Raw genomic sequence first — 14,020 nt, forward strand, 5'->3', positions numbered from 1 at the left:
TTGTAGCAGGGGGATTTTGAGGGCATAAGCTTGTCATTACAGTCATATAAGTGTCCCAGGGCCTGGCCAGGTCTCTTGGCTAACAGGGTCCCTTGGTGTTACCCTTAGTCCTAGCAGGTGACCCACAGGGGCTTGACAAGAACCCAGCTTCTCAGGGCACTGCCCAGTACCCTGTGCCATCTCCAGCACTACATGGGCCGGACTGTCATACTGAGCCTGAGTCCTTGGGGAAAGATTTTGTTTTTATTGTATTTTTTTATTGATTGGTTTTGTTACTTGGGCATTTATGTGTGCATACAAGACAGTCTGATTATTTTCCTACACACCTTTTTCTTTTCCTTAGATCCCTGTCAGCCCCGTCCCTCTCTCCTCCCTCCCACTCTACCCCACCCACCAAGTGTCCTCCTCTGTCAGTTACCTGCATCCCTACCAATGACCTGTCCTCCTCAAACCCCCTTTCCTGTCAGCCATCCCCCTACTTATCACTCCCCCTTCTCCCAGCCAACCCCTCTCCTAGATTCACGGCCGTTCATTTTTCGGTGAAAGAAGGAAATGTTTAATACATTTTAAGTTCACATTGGAATTCTTGCTCTTAGGATCGGGATTCCTCGTGTGCTCTGGGTAGTCTTTTATGTTGTCTGGAAGGTAACTCGTTCACAATAAAAACCAAACCAATGCCCCACGGCTGGAACACCCAGGGTGTATGTTTCATAGTGTGAGTGGACAAGAGCCCTGGTGAATTGCCTACAGGTCAGTATGTTCATGTGACACACACAAAGAGTGGAGCCCGTGGCATTTTTGTTGGTGGAGAACAAAGTATTTCTTAGACCCACAGGACCACACAGGGCTCCCATTCACAGTGACTGCTGTCTCTGCTGATTCTAGTAGCCGGAAGGCTGTGTTTGGAGGGAGCTGGTGGCGCCTTCCACTTGCTGTGTGTCTCGATGGCATGAAGTGTAACCATTCTTGAACACTCTTCCTGCAGTGAGGCAGTAAAATCCCAGGACCTGCATGTATGTTTTGAAGCTCAATTTCAAAAATCAATCTCAACTTAATGGACGCTTCCAAACGATTTATTAAACTCGGTGTTTGCATTATGATGACAGTTCATTGCTTTCCCAAGAAAATTTGGAAAACAATTACATAAAAGATACATGACAACACAAAAATATTACCCGGACAGCAGCTGCGCACCGCCATCCCCTCAGCTGCTGCTAATGGTTTTTCTTCATCTTCCCCTCCTCTCCTCCTCTTCCTTTTCCCTAAAGCAATGGGGAATATATCGTTTTGAAATTGGATGACACCAAATCTTTGGGGCTATTTCAGTTACTTTACAAAGCCCATTCGACACTGTGGTCCATGGTTCTAATTCCAGCATTTGGCAGGCAGGAGCGGGCAGATTTTAGAAGTTTTTAAAAGATAGAGGAGATGTAGGTTGTGTTATAGAAGGCTAGCTCTATCTAGGCTCTCTCCCAGAAGCTGAACATTTGCTCATTTTTTTATTTTTGTGGAAAGCGATTGATCCCCTTCAGGGTGCTTAATACACATAAATTAGCACCAGTTTGTTGTTGGTTTGCTGTTGGTGGTTGCGGTATTGCTTCTGTTACGAAATAACAGATTTTCAAAATTAGATGTCTTGAAATATTTTTTGATGACAAAAGTAGATATTTATTTTTTAAAAAATGGGTAAGGCAAGGAAGGGTAGAGAGACAACTACTTCATTCTGTGGACTTTTTTAGTCATGCTGCATAATTCGTTCTCTCTCTCTCTCCCTCAGTATAGAAACATTTTCGGGTTTTGGAGTACGTAAGCTGATCTTCAGTGGTGGTTGTACGCTGGGGTGTGACAAGTGGCCATTCTTCCTCCCCCTCCTCCTACTCTTCCTTTGCTGGCTGACTTTCCCACGTGAGCCCTGGGGACACCCTAGGACCTGTCCTTACTTCTGAAAGCAGTTGCTGATTGGTTAATCAGATAAGCATCTGGAGGTGTGGGGGGATAGGGTCTGCCTTAATCTAACCTAACACAAATGGACTGTGTGGGTGTGTACACGTGGTGGGGTGCACATGTTTTGTTGTTTAGGGTTTTTGTTTTGTTTTTTTTTTTGGGGGGGGTCCCTTTAATGCTTTTTTTCTTTCCTCGATCTTAAAAGAAATTACAGTTGTTTATTCGAGGGCAGGCGTATGACGTGGCATGTGTGCGGAGGTCCCATGAGAAATCTGCACAAGTCAGTTCTTTGTCTTCCATGTGAGTCCTGAGGAGTGAACCGGGGCTGTCTTGCTTGGCAGCAAGCACTGCTGTCTACTGAGGCATCCTACTGGCCCCTAGGCCACTTTGAAGCTTCGTGGTAACACACTTTGTGTCTGTTCTTGTAGGGAAGCCTTCCTCTCTGTGTCTTTTGTTATGCATAGGTTGGAAATGTCTGAGTTCTCACAAGCTTCTTTCCACACCTTACTGGAGGACTCTCATTCTCCGAGTTCTCTTGGTGGTACCAATGCAGCTGTGTTTAGACTAAACCTTTGCAAAGTTGGTTGGAAGAACCTTCCTGAGTCTCACTAAAGAGCCTGCCATGAAGGGTGGAGTTCTTATCCATTAGGGTTTGTCACTAATCATCCCTCTCCCCTGTCCCCTTCCCAGCAGTAAGAGAGAATCCAGTATTTTATTATCTGTTCTGTTTCACTTCCCCTTGGGCCTCATGCACTCACTCCCTCAGGGTGCTGGGTTTGCAGGTGGGCGCAGTCTGCTCTAATTCGGAAATGCACAGTGGGAGGGAGGCACAGTGGAGCTGGGCTCCTGTCCTTTTTGTAATTCCAGACAGGGGCCTGACAGGCTGAATGATCTGACATCCCAGGAATACTTTCCACACACTGTTGACCCACTGAGGAAGTTCCAGGTTTAATTAGGGTATGTAATAGGACTCTCAGTCTGACGCTAATTAACCCAAAATGAAAAGTGGAACTGCTGAGCATCAGTGAGGCATTGAGCGGGCCGCTGAAAGGCTTAATTGGAAAGCCGCTTTTCAAATGAACTCTCTGCCTGTCAGCTGTATCCACTGGTCCTGTGGGCTGTAGAATACTCTTTCGGGGAGCTTGGATTAGCCCTATTTATTAGATATTGGCAGTGGGTGAGAGGGTGCTGTTGTGAGAACTCTGAATTTTTCTATTTGTTTTTATTTTTTAATGTGCATTGGTGTTTTGTACATATATGTCTGTATGAGGGTGTCTAGCATTGTAGACAGTTGTGAGCTGCCATGTGGGTGCTGGGAATTGAACCTGGGACCTCTGGAGGAGCAGCCAGTGGCTGTTAACTGCTGAGCTATCTCTCCGCCCCCAGGAACTCTGAATTTAAAACAAAATAAAACAAACAAACTGAGAAGGACATAGGGGAGATAATTAGAGGTAGAATGGCTTTTTTGTATTTTTGAGGTGTCCCTGGGAGCGGGTGACAGATACACCCACTGGACTGTGAAGCCAATCTTACCTGGCAGAGAAGAGACTATGGGAGGGACCTCATGAAGTTTCCTGCTGGGCCACCAAGTGTCCCTGAAGTATTCTGCCTCCACTTTCTCCCCATTTCTTGCCCTTGAGCTGTTCTGCAGAGCCGCATTCCACCATGGAAATGAAATGCTTTCTGTTTCCTCCATGATCTATGCTCATTCGTGTGTCTAAAGAGCAGCTAATATTTACTGATGAAGCATTCTTGAATCCAGACACTTAGGATTCGCTAATGAGCAAAGCAGACAAGAGTGGGGGCGGGGGGTGAGAGGAAGGTGATGTGGTGAGAGGGGCCATGGTGCACACAGTCAAAGTATATCACATACGTGTGCAAAGGAAACATAATGAAGCCTCTTCTTTCGCTAATAAAAGGGAATGAATATAATATCTCACAAAACCACAGTATGCTATTACAACCAAGATACTGACACTTTAAAAATAAAAATAAAAAGGAATAGCAGCCTGTGGAGTTAGGTCCTGGATGGCTGGAACAGGATAAAACAACCAGAGACAGTGATAAGTATTGAGCACAAGATTCTAAGTTCCACTTACTAATGATGCCTAAGGTAAGTCATTTAAACTCCATCACCTAGTCCGCCAGACATTATGCATATCCTTTACAAGTGATGAATTCCCATCTGGTCACCTCCCATTCTTCCAACTAACCATCGGTGGAGCTGGGATCTGACTCAGGGTTTGTGATCGTAACTACTTGGTTCTAGTGGCTTTTTGAGAGCAGAGATTAATAATTGCCGGATTGGCAGTCTCGCTGGAGGGGTTATAGTTACAGGAAATAGTCTGATCCAGTGTCCAGTCATTCCAAAGCTCTTTCCTTATCCCTTACATGTCCACGGTGAGATCCAGGCAGGGATGCTCCAGTGCAATGGCATTTGCAGTAAAGCTGTTCCCTTTCTTTCCTTCAGTTGAGACGGGAGAAGATTGACCTGGAAAACACACTGGAGCAAGAACAAGAGGCACTGGTGAATCGGCTGTGGAAGAGGATGGATAAGCTGGAAGCTGAAAAGAGGTTCGTCGAGCCTTGCGTGTCTGGGAGGAACCCTCCAGCCGGCTGGAGAGCAGGACTAACAGTGGCCGTTCTAATAAACTGAATTATTTTATGACCATGGCCATACTTCTGTTAATTTTCCCAGCTAGGGTAGAACGAGAGATAAGTCAGTTTGTGGTGGGGTAAACAATTGAATATAAAGGAAACCCCAGCTACCCCTGCAGCTTGTAGAAGCAGGGTAGAGGTTGCTGTAGTTAGACTGCTTTTTTGGAATGCTGTTGAAGGCCTTATGTGCGTGCAGGTTTGTATTAAGTCACTGAACATAGCAGTATGAAATGGTCTTTTTGTAGGTAAAATGCTGTTGATTTTTTTTTTTCCAAAGTTTTACCTGAATGATAATTGGTAGGGAAGCTCTAATGCACTGGTTATTAACCAGATAATTCTTTCTTGGTTTAGTTTTGTATCATTTTTATCATTGCTCCCAGTTTTCCAAGCCTTCCTCTCAGGTTTTACAGTGTAAGTTTGTGACTTTGTCCTCCAGGGCGATTTCACCCAAAGCACTGAGAGAGAAGTGATTTTCACTCCTTCCATCCTCTCCAGCAGCCGGCTAACCATGTAGTTGGCTAAGCCCGAGAGTTGGCTGGACTCTGGGCATAGTAACCAGAAAGGTGTTTCCCAGACTTGACAGTTATGACCGACTGCTAGGCCCACTCGGAGAGCAGAAGGAGCAGGGATGATGGCTCGGAGGTGTACTGCTTGCTGCACAAGGCATGAGGAGCTGAGGTCAGATCCCCAGCATCCACACACATAAAGCCGGGCTCACCAGTGTGGTCCCAGCGCACTCCTAAAGGGAGCGGAGACAGGAGAATCCCCAGCAGTTCCGGTCAGCTGCCTTGCTTAGCAGCAGAGAACCAGAGACCTCGCTGTAAACAAGGGGGAGGGAAGGACCCACACCTAGATCAGCCTCTGACCTCCACACGCAGGTGGCGTGTGTGTGCCTGTTCTACCGTGTGGTCACACAGAGAACACAGAAGAAAGGAGATCTTGCCGCTCTGCCTGTTGACCTGTGATGATAATAGCTGAGGGCGGATGGAGAGTTTGTCAGACAGACAGACTTTAGTCAGTCCTGTAGACATTTTTCAGGCAAGCCCTCGGCTTAGGTGTTATGTCCTCACTTGCAGCAAACTGTTCTTCATTATTGCATCTTTTTTTTTTTTTTTTTTCCTCTTTTCTGTGAAGAATCCTGCAGGAGAAATTAGACCAGCCCGTGTCTGCCCCGCCATCGCCTAGAGACATCTCCATGGAGATCGATTCTCCTGAGAACATGATGAGGCATATCAGGTTTTTAAAGAACGAAGTGGAGCGGCTGAAGAAGCAGCTGCGAGCCGCCCAGCTACAGCGTATGTGGCCTCCCGTCCCCTCGACTTCCTGTCTGTCGAATCTGTGCGTGTGCCGGACCCACGTCAGTCCCCACGCTTACTAATGAGCTGGCAGTAGCCGTATCCACGGTGTTGTTAATGACACAGAGACACTTGCACACCTGTTATTCCGGAATATGATTTTTTAGAAAGAGAATGCTTGTGGGGGGTGGGTGGCCAGCAATTTAGAATACTTCCGGAAGACAACGTTGATGACCTCACGAGGGAAGTCACCGCATTGGCAGGATCCCCGGGGTCTTGCTTCCCTTGTTGCTGAGGTCAGTCCCTGACTTAAGGGAGAATATGCTGATTTGGCACACAGGTTGTCATAACAGAGGTCACCGGCAGCAGCTCAAGAGAGCCACTCACATCACACCCATGGTCAGGAACAGGAAATAGTTGACTAATGCATAGTTGACTGTGCTCGGGTAGTCTTCTCATACATACATACATGCATCCACATGTACATAGTATATACATACTACACAATATATACCACACATGTACACACTGCATGCATATGTATACGTGCTGTATATATGCATACAAAATACATGTGTATATGGTACATAGTGTATACATGATACTACATGATGCATACTATGTGTGCTTGTTGCATACATGTTGTATACGTGCTATGTACATACTACATACAGACGGAATCCTTTGAGAACTTCATGTAACGTATTTCGGTTATGTCTACCATTCGCGCTTTTCTCTATCTCCTCCCACACGCGTCCTTCATCACCACACTCCAGCCTTGCGTCTACTTGCTATTTAACTCACTGAACCCGCCTGTGCTGTCCCTGAAGTTGAGTGTGTGGGGCCGTCCACTGCTGCACAGCCAGTCTGCCATGGCCCACGTCCCTCCAGAAGACCGCTGGTGCATGGCACGGCTCATTGAGTGCCTTCCCACATCAGTTCATACAGTTAAGATAACCCCTCGTACAGTTTGCTGAGGCTTCTTTTCCACGTGGTTCTGCTAGGGAACTTGGCTGGGGCTCGGGGGACAGTCACAGCTTATAACCCCCAAATCAGGTCTGGCTGCCCATTATTAGGCAATAAAACCAAATTAGTAGTGGAAAGCAGAAAAGGATTCAGCCAACCGCCAAATTGTGAAGAAGGGATCAAAGAGATCTAGCAACCCCTCGACTGTTTTTTGGGGGGAGGGGGTCCTGAAGTAAGATAGAACTAAATTTACATAAAGGGCCAAGGATTTGCACATCTAAGCAGTTCTGGGGGAGGGGGAGGACCCCACCTACCCTAGACTCAGCTTTCAGTCCAGGTTTCAGTCTCATCCTGTAGATTGGGACTGGAGACATAATCACCACTGTCTGTTGCCCTTTCCCTCTCCCGGTGTGAGATTCCTGGGGAAATTCCAGTTTCTTTGGCATCCACTGTTTCAGTCGTCTGGCCATGAGAATAAAAGACAAAAGTGTTTCTTTAGAATATTTTCGTTTCTGCCTGTTACAGTTTCTAGACTGTATCAGATCGGTGGCCTTTTAGATCTTGTTTATCTGTGCAATGTGCTAATGAATCTGTGAGGGGCTCTCACTGCACTTCTGGACTGGGAGGGGAGGGCTGAGAGGAGGAGGACTGGGAGAAGGGCTGAGAGGAGAGGACGGTGAGCGGGGACGGCTGGGAGGGGCGTTTGCCTTTCTTACTGCTGAATTTAATCTCAGATGACATTTTCACATGGTATTTGCAGAATAAATGCTTTTGAAATGTATACTCAATATTTTGGAAAAGGCCAAGGCGTTGAGCAGAAATCAAGGGTTGCAGGTTTCTGAGCTTGTCTAGGTTCTGATGCATTTTTAGGGGTCTGCCCATCTGCTGAGATTTTGCTGCAGGCACTGCTTCCTTGAGGTAATATCATAAGGGAAATATTCTTTATACTGCCAGGTGAGCGGTTTGCACAGGTGTGTACCTAAGTATCCTCCCAGACGTGTACACACACAGAGAATTTCTTTATACCAAGAGGGGTGCAATGAGCATGACCTTCTGTATCTTTCTCTTTTGAAAACACTCTATTATAAGTATTATCATTATTGTGGTTTTTCGAGACAAGGCTTCTCTGTGTAGCCTTTGCAGTCCTGGACTCCCTTTGCAGACCAGGCTGGCCTCAAACTCACAAGAGATCTGTCTGCCTCCCTGAGTGCTGGGATTATAGGAGTGTGCCACCCCACCTGGCTGAAAACACTTAAAAACAAAAACAAAAAAACGCTTGTCTCGCAAGCTCTTCTCCCGGCTCCCTATGCAGCTGCCTTGTGCCCTCCTTGAAGGCTGCCTATTGCATTCCTTAAACAGGCCATACGAAGCATCCCTTTTCAACACACTTTGACTACATTACTACTGTGCCCGCACCTGGCCTGGTGCTCACGTGTCGGCCTGAGAACAGCTTACGGGAGTAGGTTCTGCTCTCTCCTCTCACCATGTGGGTTGAGTGGATCTGGATCAGTCTGGCAGGCTTGGTGGCAGGTGGGTGCCACCCCTGAAGGGCCATCTCGCCAGCCCCAGCGGACCCTTTCTCTTTGTTGCTGTGCCCCAGCTGCAGTGCGGGTGCTCCTGCACCCGTGGTCTCCCTGTGCGTGAGTGCCTTGGGCAGACCAGTCCACCCGACAGAAGGCCAGGCCTACCGATGAGCTCTGCCTCCTGTCTTATGTCTCCCGGAAATGCATTGCAAGTGGTAGGTGGGTGTTCTGTCTTACATGGTATATCCAGTCCTGGCATCTTCTTCTTTTTGCTGAGACTAGCATAGACACAGTGGCTCAAAACGACACAGATCCATTTATCTTGTAGCTCTGGAGGCCAGAGTCCCAACATGTGGAGTTTCCAAGTAGCTCCATGTGCCTCTGGGGGTGTCGGGAGAATCCAAAACTACCCCCCTCTTGTTTTGTGAAGCACCAGGCTCCGTCCTTGCCTCTCCTGTGGCTCTTCCTTCTGGGGATGCGACACCCACGACCTCTCCCTGTTCTGTCTTTTCCCTCTGACTCACCCATGTGGTGATCCTACACCCACCCTGATAATCCAGGATTACCTCACCACCCCTGGGTCCCTGACATAATCCCACCTACAAATTCCCACTGTCTCTGTTGTGTAATGGGGCAGCCTTCACAGCCCACTGGGGATGAGTCCGCGGACACCCCCGTCATTGCACTGGCTGGTTTCCTGAGTTCTTCCAGGACCAGACTGTGGTCCTCTGAAATGTTTGTTTTGACTCTTAAGTAATTCTGAGGTGTATCCTAGAGAACTGCTTGCAGATAGATAACCCTGTGAAACCAGGTGAGCTAAATCAAAAATGCTGTTTCATGAAGGGGTGTTTTATCACCCCTTCTGGGGCAGCCAGCTCCCTTTTTCCATCAGTTATGTTTGGCCAGTAGGCTCTGAGGGGAGGATGCTTTATTCTTATCCCTTGGCACTCGCTGCCCGGCTTGGTCTTTGAAAGGCCTGCAGCTCTCAGTAAAGCCATCTGTGAATGCTAGTGTAATTCCCCACCCCCGCCCCCAGGACAGAAAAGGCTGGCCCAGAGAGGCCATCACCATCACTCAGCTGGCTTCAATAAAGGTTAGAGCAGTGGGTCTCAGCCTTCCAACTGCGGTGACCTGTTAACACAGTTCCTCATGTTGTGGTGACCCCCAACCAGTAAGTTCTTTTCATTGCTACCTCAGAACTGTAAATTTGCTACTGTTAGGAATCGTAATGTAAATATCTGTGTTTTCCAATGGTCTTGGGCAACCCCAGTGAAACCCCCAAAGAAGTCTCAACCCACAAATTGAGAACCACAGGCTTAGAGGATGCTGTGTTCATGATCTGACTCATCCTTGTCTCCCACTTTGTATATCAGGTGGCCTGCAACTCCTTTGGTGTAACTGTGGCAGTTAACCCCTCTGCCTCCACCCCTGACTTGAACCTCTCAAGAGTTATCAGTTTGAGCCAAGCCTTACAGTCTGATGGAGCTCAGTCCCCATGTGGTCTGTACTGGGAAGGGGAGGGGAAGTAGCTTGCTTCCCAATTTGACTCCTCCCTGGATGGAAGCCACCTTTGATTAAATTTCAGGAGGTAGCAGAACACCATGGAGATAGAAACTGTGGCCCCTGAGGACTAGAGAGCTGTGTGAGAGAAGAGTAGGGTGACTGTGCCAGCAGGGGGCACCCAAGGAATGCTTTTGTTCCAGCCTCCTGTGTGTGGGTCCCCATCCTGGAGAAGGTGCATTTGGGCCTGCTGCTGTATCTGAGTTATTAGATACATTGACAGGAAGCCCTGCAGTCCTCCCTGAGGTGATATTCTTACCTCTAAGTTACTGCCTCGGTATCCCTCTGCTGAGTCCCATATGCTAATGATTGCCCTCTCCTTTTAGTTTTGTTTTATTGTATAACATAGTCTCTCTGCATAGCCCAGGCTAACCTCAAGTTCTCAACCCTCCTGCCTTAACCCACCCCCAGGTGCTGGGAATATGGGCATGAATCCCTTGCCCAGCCTGAATTGTGATTTTCTGTGAAAAAAGCGGTGCTTCCCCTTACATCGCTATTCCCAGAGCCTCATGAATCTTGGTTCTAGGAACCTTTGCTGTTTACGGTTTTGTAGCTGCCATCTGAGTCTGAGCAACAGTAGGTATGCCCGGGGCCACCTGGTGCTTCCTGTTGGGCTCGGTGAGAAGTCTGCACACAAGCGTACTTGGGGAGACTTAATTTAAGCCGTTCATATTAGAAGTGAGCTTTGTAAGTATTTTCCCAGCATCACTTCAATTAAAAAGACTTTTGCATATGGATTAGGCAGCAGGGTTTTCTGGCTGTATTCAAAACAGCTGAGAGATTCGGTGTTTAGTCTACATAATAGTGTCTAATAATCTGAGCATTTTCATTTCTGAAAGAGGGAGAGCCCGGGTTGGGGAGATGATTCAGTGGTTAGGACCACTCGCTGCTCATGCAGAGGATCTTAGTTCCCAGCGGCTGTAATTTCAGCACTAGGGGTTCGGAAGTCCTCTTTCTTCCCTGGGCTTTGTACTGTAGTGCAGTACTATCAGGAGTCATTATTGGGCAGGCAGGATGGCTCAGTGAGTAAAGGCGCTTGCCACCCAGCCTGATGCTCAAGCTTGATCCCCAGAACCCGTACGATGGAAGGAGTGAAGCAGTTCCCAAAGGTGGTCGCACAAGCACATGCACTCGCGCACACGGATGAGGATTACATGCATACATGCACTTCATGGAAAAGGGTTTTTTTATTCACTGGATGAAGTTGTGTTTTACAAGGCTGTTGTTTGTGACTGATTGTGTTCTGCTGGCACAGTGCTTCTGAGAACTGTTTGCCCACTGTGCACAGTGGCTGTGCCCATGAGGGTGACAGGCCCCGAAGGTGGCCTTTCTAGAGTGGACAGGCAGCCTGGAGGAAATCAGTGGGCCTGCCTGTCCCCATGACTGAGCTCCGTTCTCTCCCAGCTTCCACAACGTAGAAGGAAGTGTGACAAGGTGGTAATGAAACTCCACTCTGGTTCTGTCCTGTATTCACCCGGAGCGCTGTCCTGTGAATGTTGAGGGAACGAGCCTGCCAGCACCGCCTGTCAAACTCTTTGCTAGATGGAACTCATTTGCAAACTCTGATACTCAGGGTACACGTTAAACCCCGTTCTCATGCGAGAGGGCAAGGCCGTGCCAGTACGGGCTAATGATTGCACGAAACACAGTTTAATTGCAAGCACTGGCTTTTCAGATTCGGAGAAGATGGCCCAGTACCTGGAGGAGGAGCGACACATGCGGGAAGAGAACCTGAGGCTGCAGCGGAAGCTCCAGAGGGAGATGGAGAGGAGGGAAGCGCTGTGCCGCCAGCTCTCCGAGAGCGAATCCAGCCTGGAGATGGATGATGAGAGGTTTGCGTCCGTGCGCATCCCCACCACGTGCGCGCGCGCACACACACACACACACACACACACAACACACACACAACACACCACCTGTAACTCCAGTTCCAGGGGATCCAGGCCCTCTTCTGGCCTTCACAGGCACCAGGCATGGATGTGCTGTATAGGAATGCTTGCAGGCAAACGCCCATACCCATAAATTGATTTAAAAATTATGTGTTCTGGAAGGGGAAAGGTTTAGCATCACATGGTCTGTGATGGTGACTCCCTCCAATTTGAAGCACATGTTCAGGGTAGGCTATGTGGAAGGTTGACTACTCTGCTAACACCCGAGAAGAAACTGCCCTTTTAAAATGGCACGTGAGGGAGAGAGAGATGGAGGCAAAGCTGGCATTTGTTTTGATTTCTAAAATTTTAACATTGATATTTAAAGGAACATAAGCAAAAATTAGAAATATATTTGCTGTCCCTATTTCTAGTAACAGGAATAAATAAGTTCGCATACTTGGATACAAATATCACAGGCACAGTTAGCAGGATTTTCTCCGAATCTGTTTTAATTGAATTGCAAACATTTTAGTGGTGTTATTTTTTCCTCCTTTAGAATTTTTATGTTACCTCATTTGTCAGTAAACTATGCCAAGCTTAAAAAAAAAGATCGTTGGTAATTTCAAACGTGAATATTAAATTTGGGTCATTTTTGTCCCCTATGACTTTCTCTTCTCTCTTTCTCTCTCTCTCTCCTCCCCTTCTCCCCTCCCCCCCCCAGCACCCCCAACCTCTACCACTTCTTTCTGGAAGTCCCCTCCTAATTTTTGATGTCTTTGTTTTTAACCCACTGAGTTTAGTATTTCATTCATATATTTAGCGTCGATATCCTTTGGAAATAACTCCTCTATCTTAATCAGAAAGGCACCAGGCCATAGTAATTACAGAATAATTGTTGGGGCCTTTGGCTTGAATTTTTTTTTCTTGTCAGTGTTGGGTTTCATAGCCAACAGTCTCTCTCATGTTGTGAGCATTTAGCCAGGCTCGCCCCACACCCTTCCCTTCCTCTCTCCACTTTCTTCCACCTGATTGATTTCTTCAGCCTTTTTTTCTGATTTCATGTCATATGTGTACATATAAATAGTTTTATGTATTTGTTAAAAATATGTGGAATCCACAAATGAGAGCTGTGACACGTCTCTGGGTCTGGCTTAGTTTGCTCATTTTGGTTTGTGATAGCTCTGTGTTTCTGTCTTCTTTGCAACTGTATAAGTTCCATTGCATACACATGCCACATTTCCCTCCTGGGTTGACCTCCAGCAGAGTCCACAGCTTGGCTCTTTGGAATAGACCCGAAATGACACAGGCGTACAGGTGTAATTCTGGCACTTAGAGCCCTCTGGTATCTTATAACCCAGAATTGCCATAGGCGAGTCACATAACAGTTACAGTTTTGTGTGTGTGTGTGTGTGTGTGTGTGTGTGTGTGTGTTTGTGTGTTTTTGTGTGTTTGTGTTTTTGTTTTTGTTTTCTAGAACCTTTCACTCTGAGGTTCATAGCAGCCAGGCTGCTTTACATTCCCACCAATGTGTCTGAGATCTTCCTTTTATCCACATCTCCATGAGCTTTGCTTCTTGTTTTCTTAATAACCAACATTCTAACCAGGGTGAGAATCTCAGTATAATTTTGACTGGCATTTCCCTGGTACCTTAGGATGTTGAACATTTTTTTCATAAGTTTGTTGACTGTTTCACTTTGATTTTTTTTTTTTTTTAAGTTTTTAGAATAGGTTCTCACTGTGCAGCCCTGGCTGTCCTGGAACTCCCAGAGATCCACCTGCCTTCCAAGTGCTGGGATTAAAGGTGTGTATGCACCACAACATCCATCCTGCTCACTGTTCATCTCATTTGCCTGTTTATTGATGGCTTTGTTTGATATTTTAATATTTACTTTTTTAGTTCTGTGAGTATCCTGGATATATTTAAATCACCTGTCTCATGTGTAGTCAGCACAGATTTTCTCCCCTTCTGTGGATTTCCTCTTCAGCAGGGGCTCTCAACCTGGTAGGTCACAACTCCCTTGGGGTTGGGTATCAGTCATCCTACATGTCAAATACTTACTAACGTTATAATTCATAACAGGAGCAAAATTACAGTTACGAAGTAGCATTGAAATAATTTTATGATTGGGGGCCACCACAACATGAACTGTATTAAAGGATCTCAGCATTAGGAAGATTGAGAAATAGTGTTTTGTTGTTGTTA

The 14,020-nt window shown here is 46.9% G+C and overlaps 1 protein-coding gene across 1 annotated transcript in view; it reads left to right on the forward strand.

Annotated features, from left to right (window-relative positions):
• Ccdc6 (coiled-coil domain containing 6) overlaps positions 1-14,020 on the forward strand; it is a 93,908-nt gene that overhangs the window by 67,444 nt on the left and 12,444 nt on the right. Inside the window, exons 4-6 of the mRNA XM_055598925.1 lie at positions 4,415-4,518; positions 5,737-5,897; positions 11,622-11,778. Of these exons, the coding sequence (XP_055454900.1) occupies positions 4,415-4,518; positions 5,737-5,897; positions 11,622-11,778 (422 nt within the window). The remainder of the gene's footprint in view (positions 1-4,414; positions 4,519-5,736; positions 5,898-11,621; positions 11,779-14,020) is intronic.

This window comes from Psammomys obesus, unplaced genomic scaffold (genome assembly GCF_907164565.1).
Source record: "Psammomys obesus unplaced genomic scaffold, mPsaObe1.curated_primary_1811, whole genome shotgun sequence".
In the NCBI taxonomy this organism is placed as follows: Eukaryota; Metazoa; Chordata; class Mammalia; order Rodentia; family Muridae; genus Psammomys; species Psammomys obesus.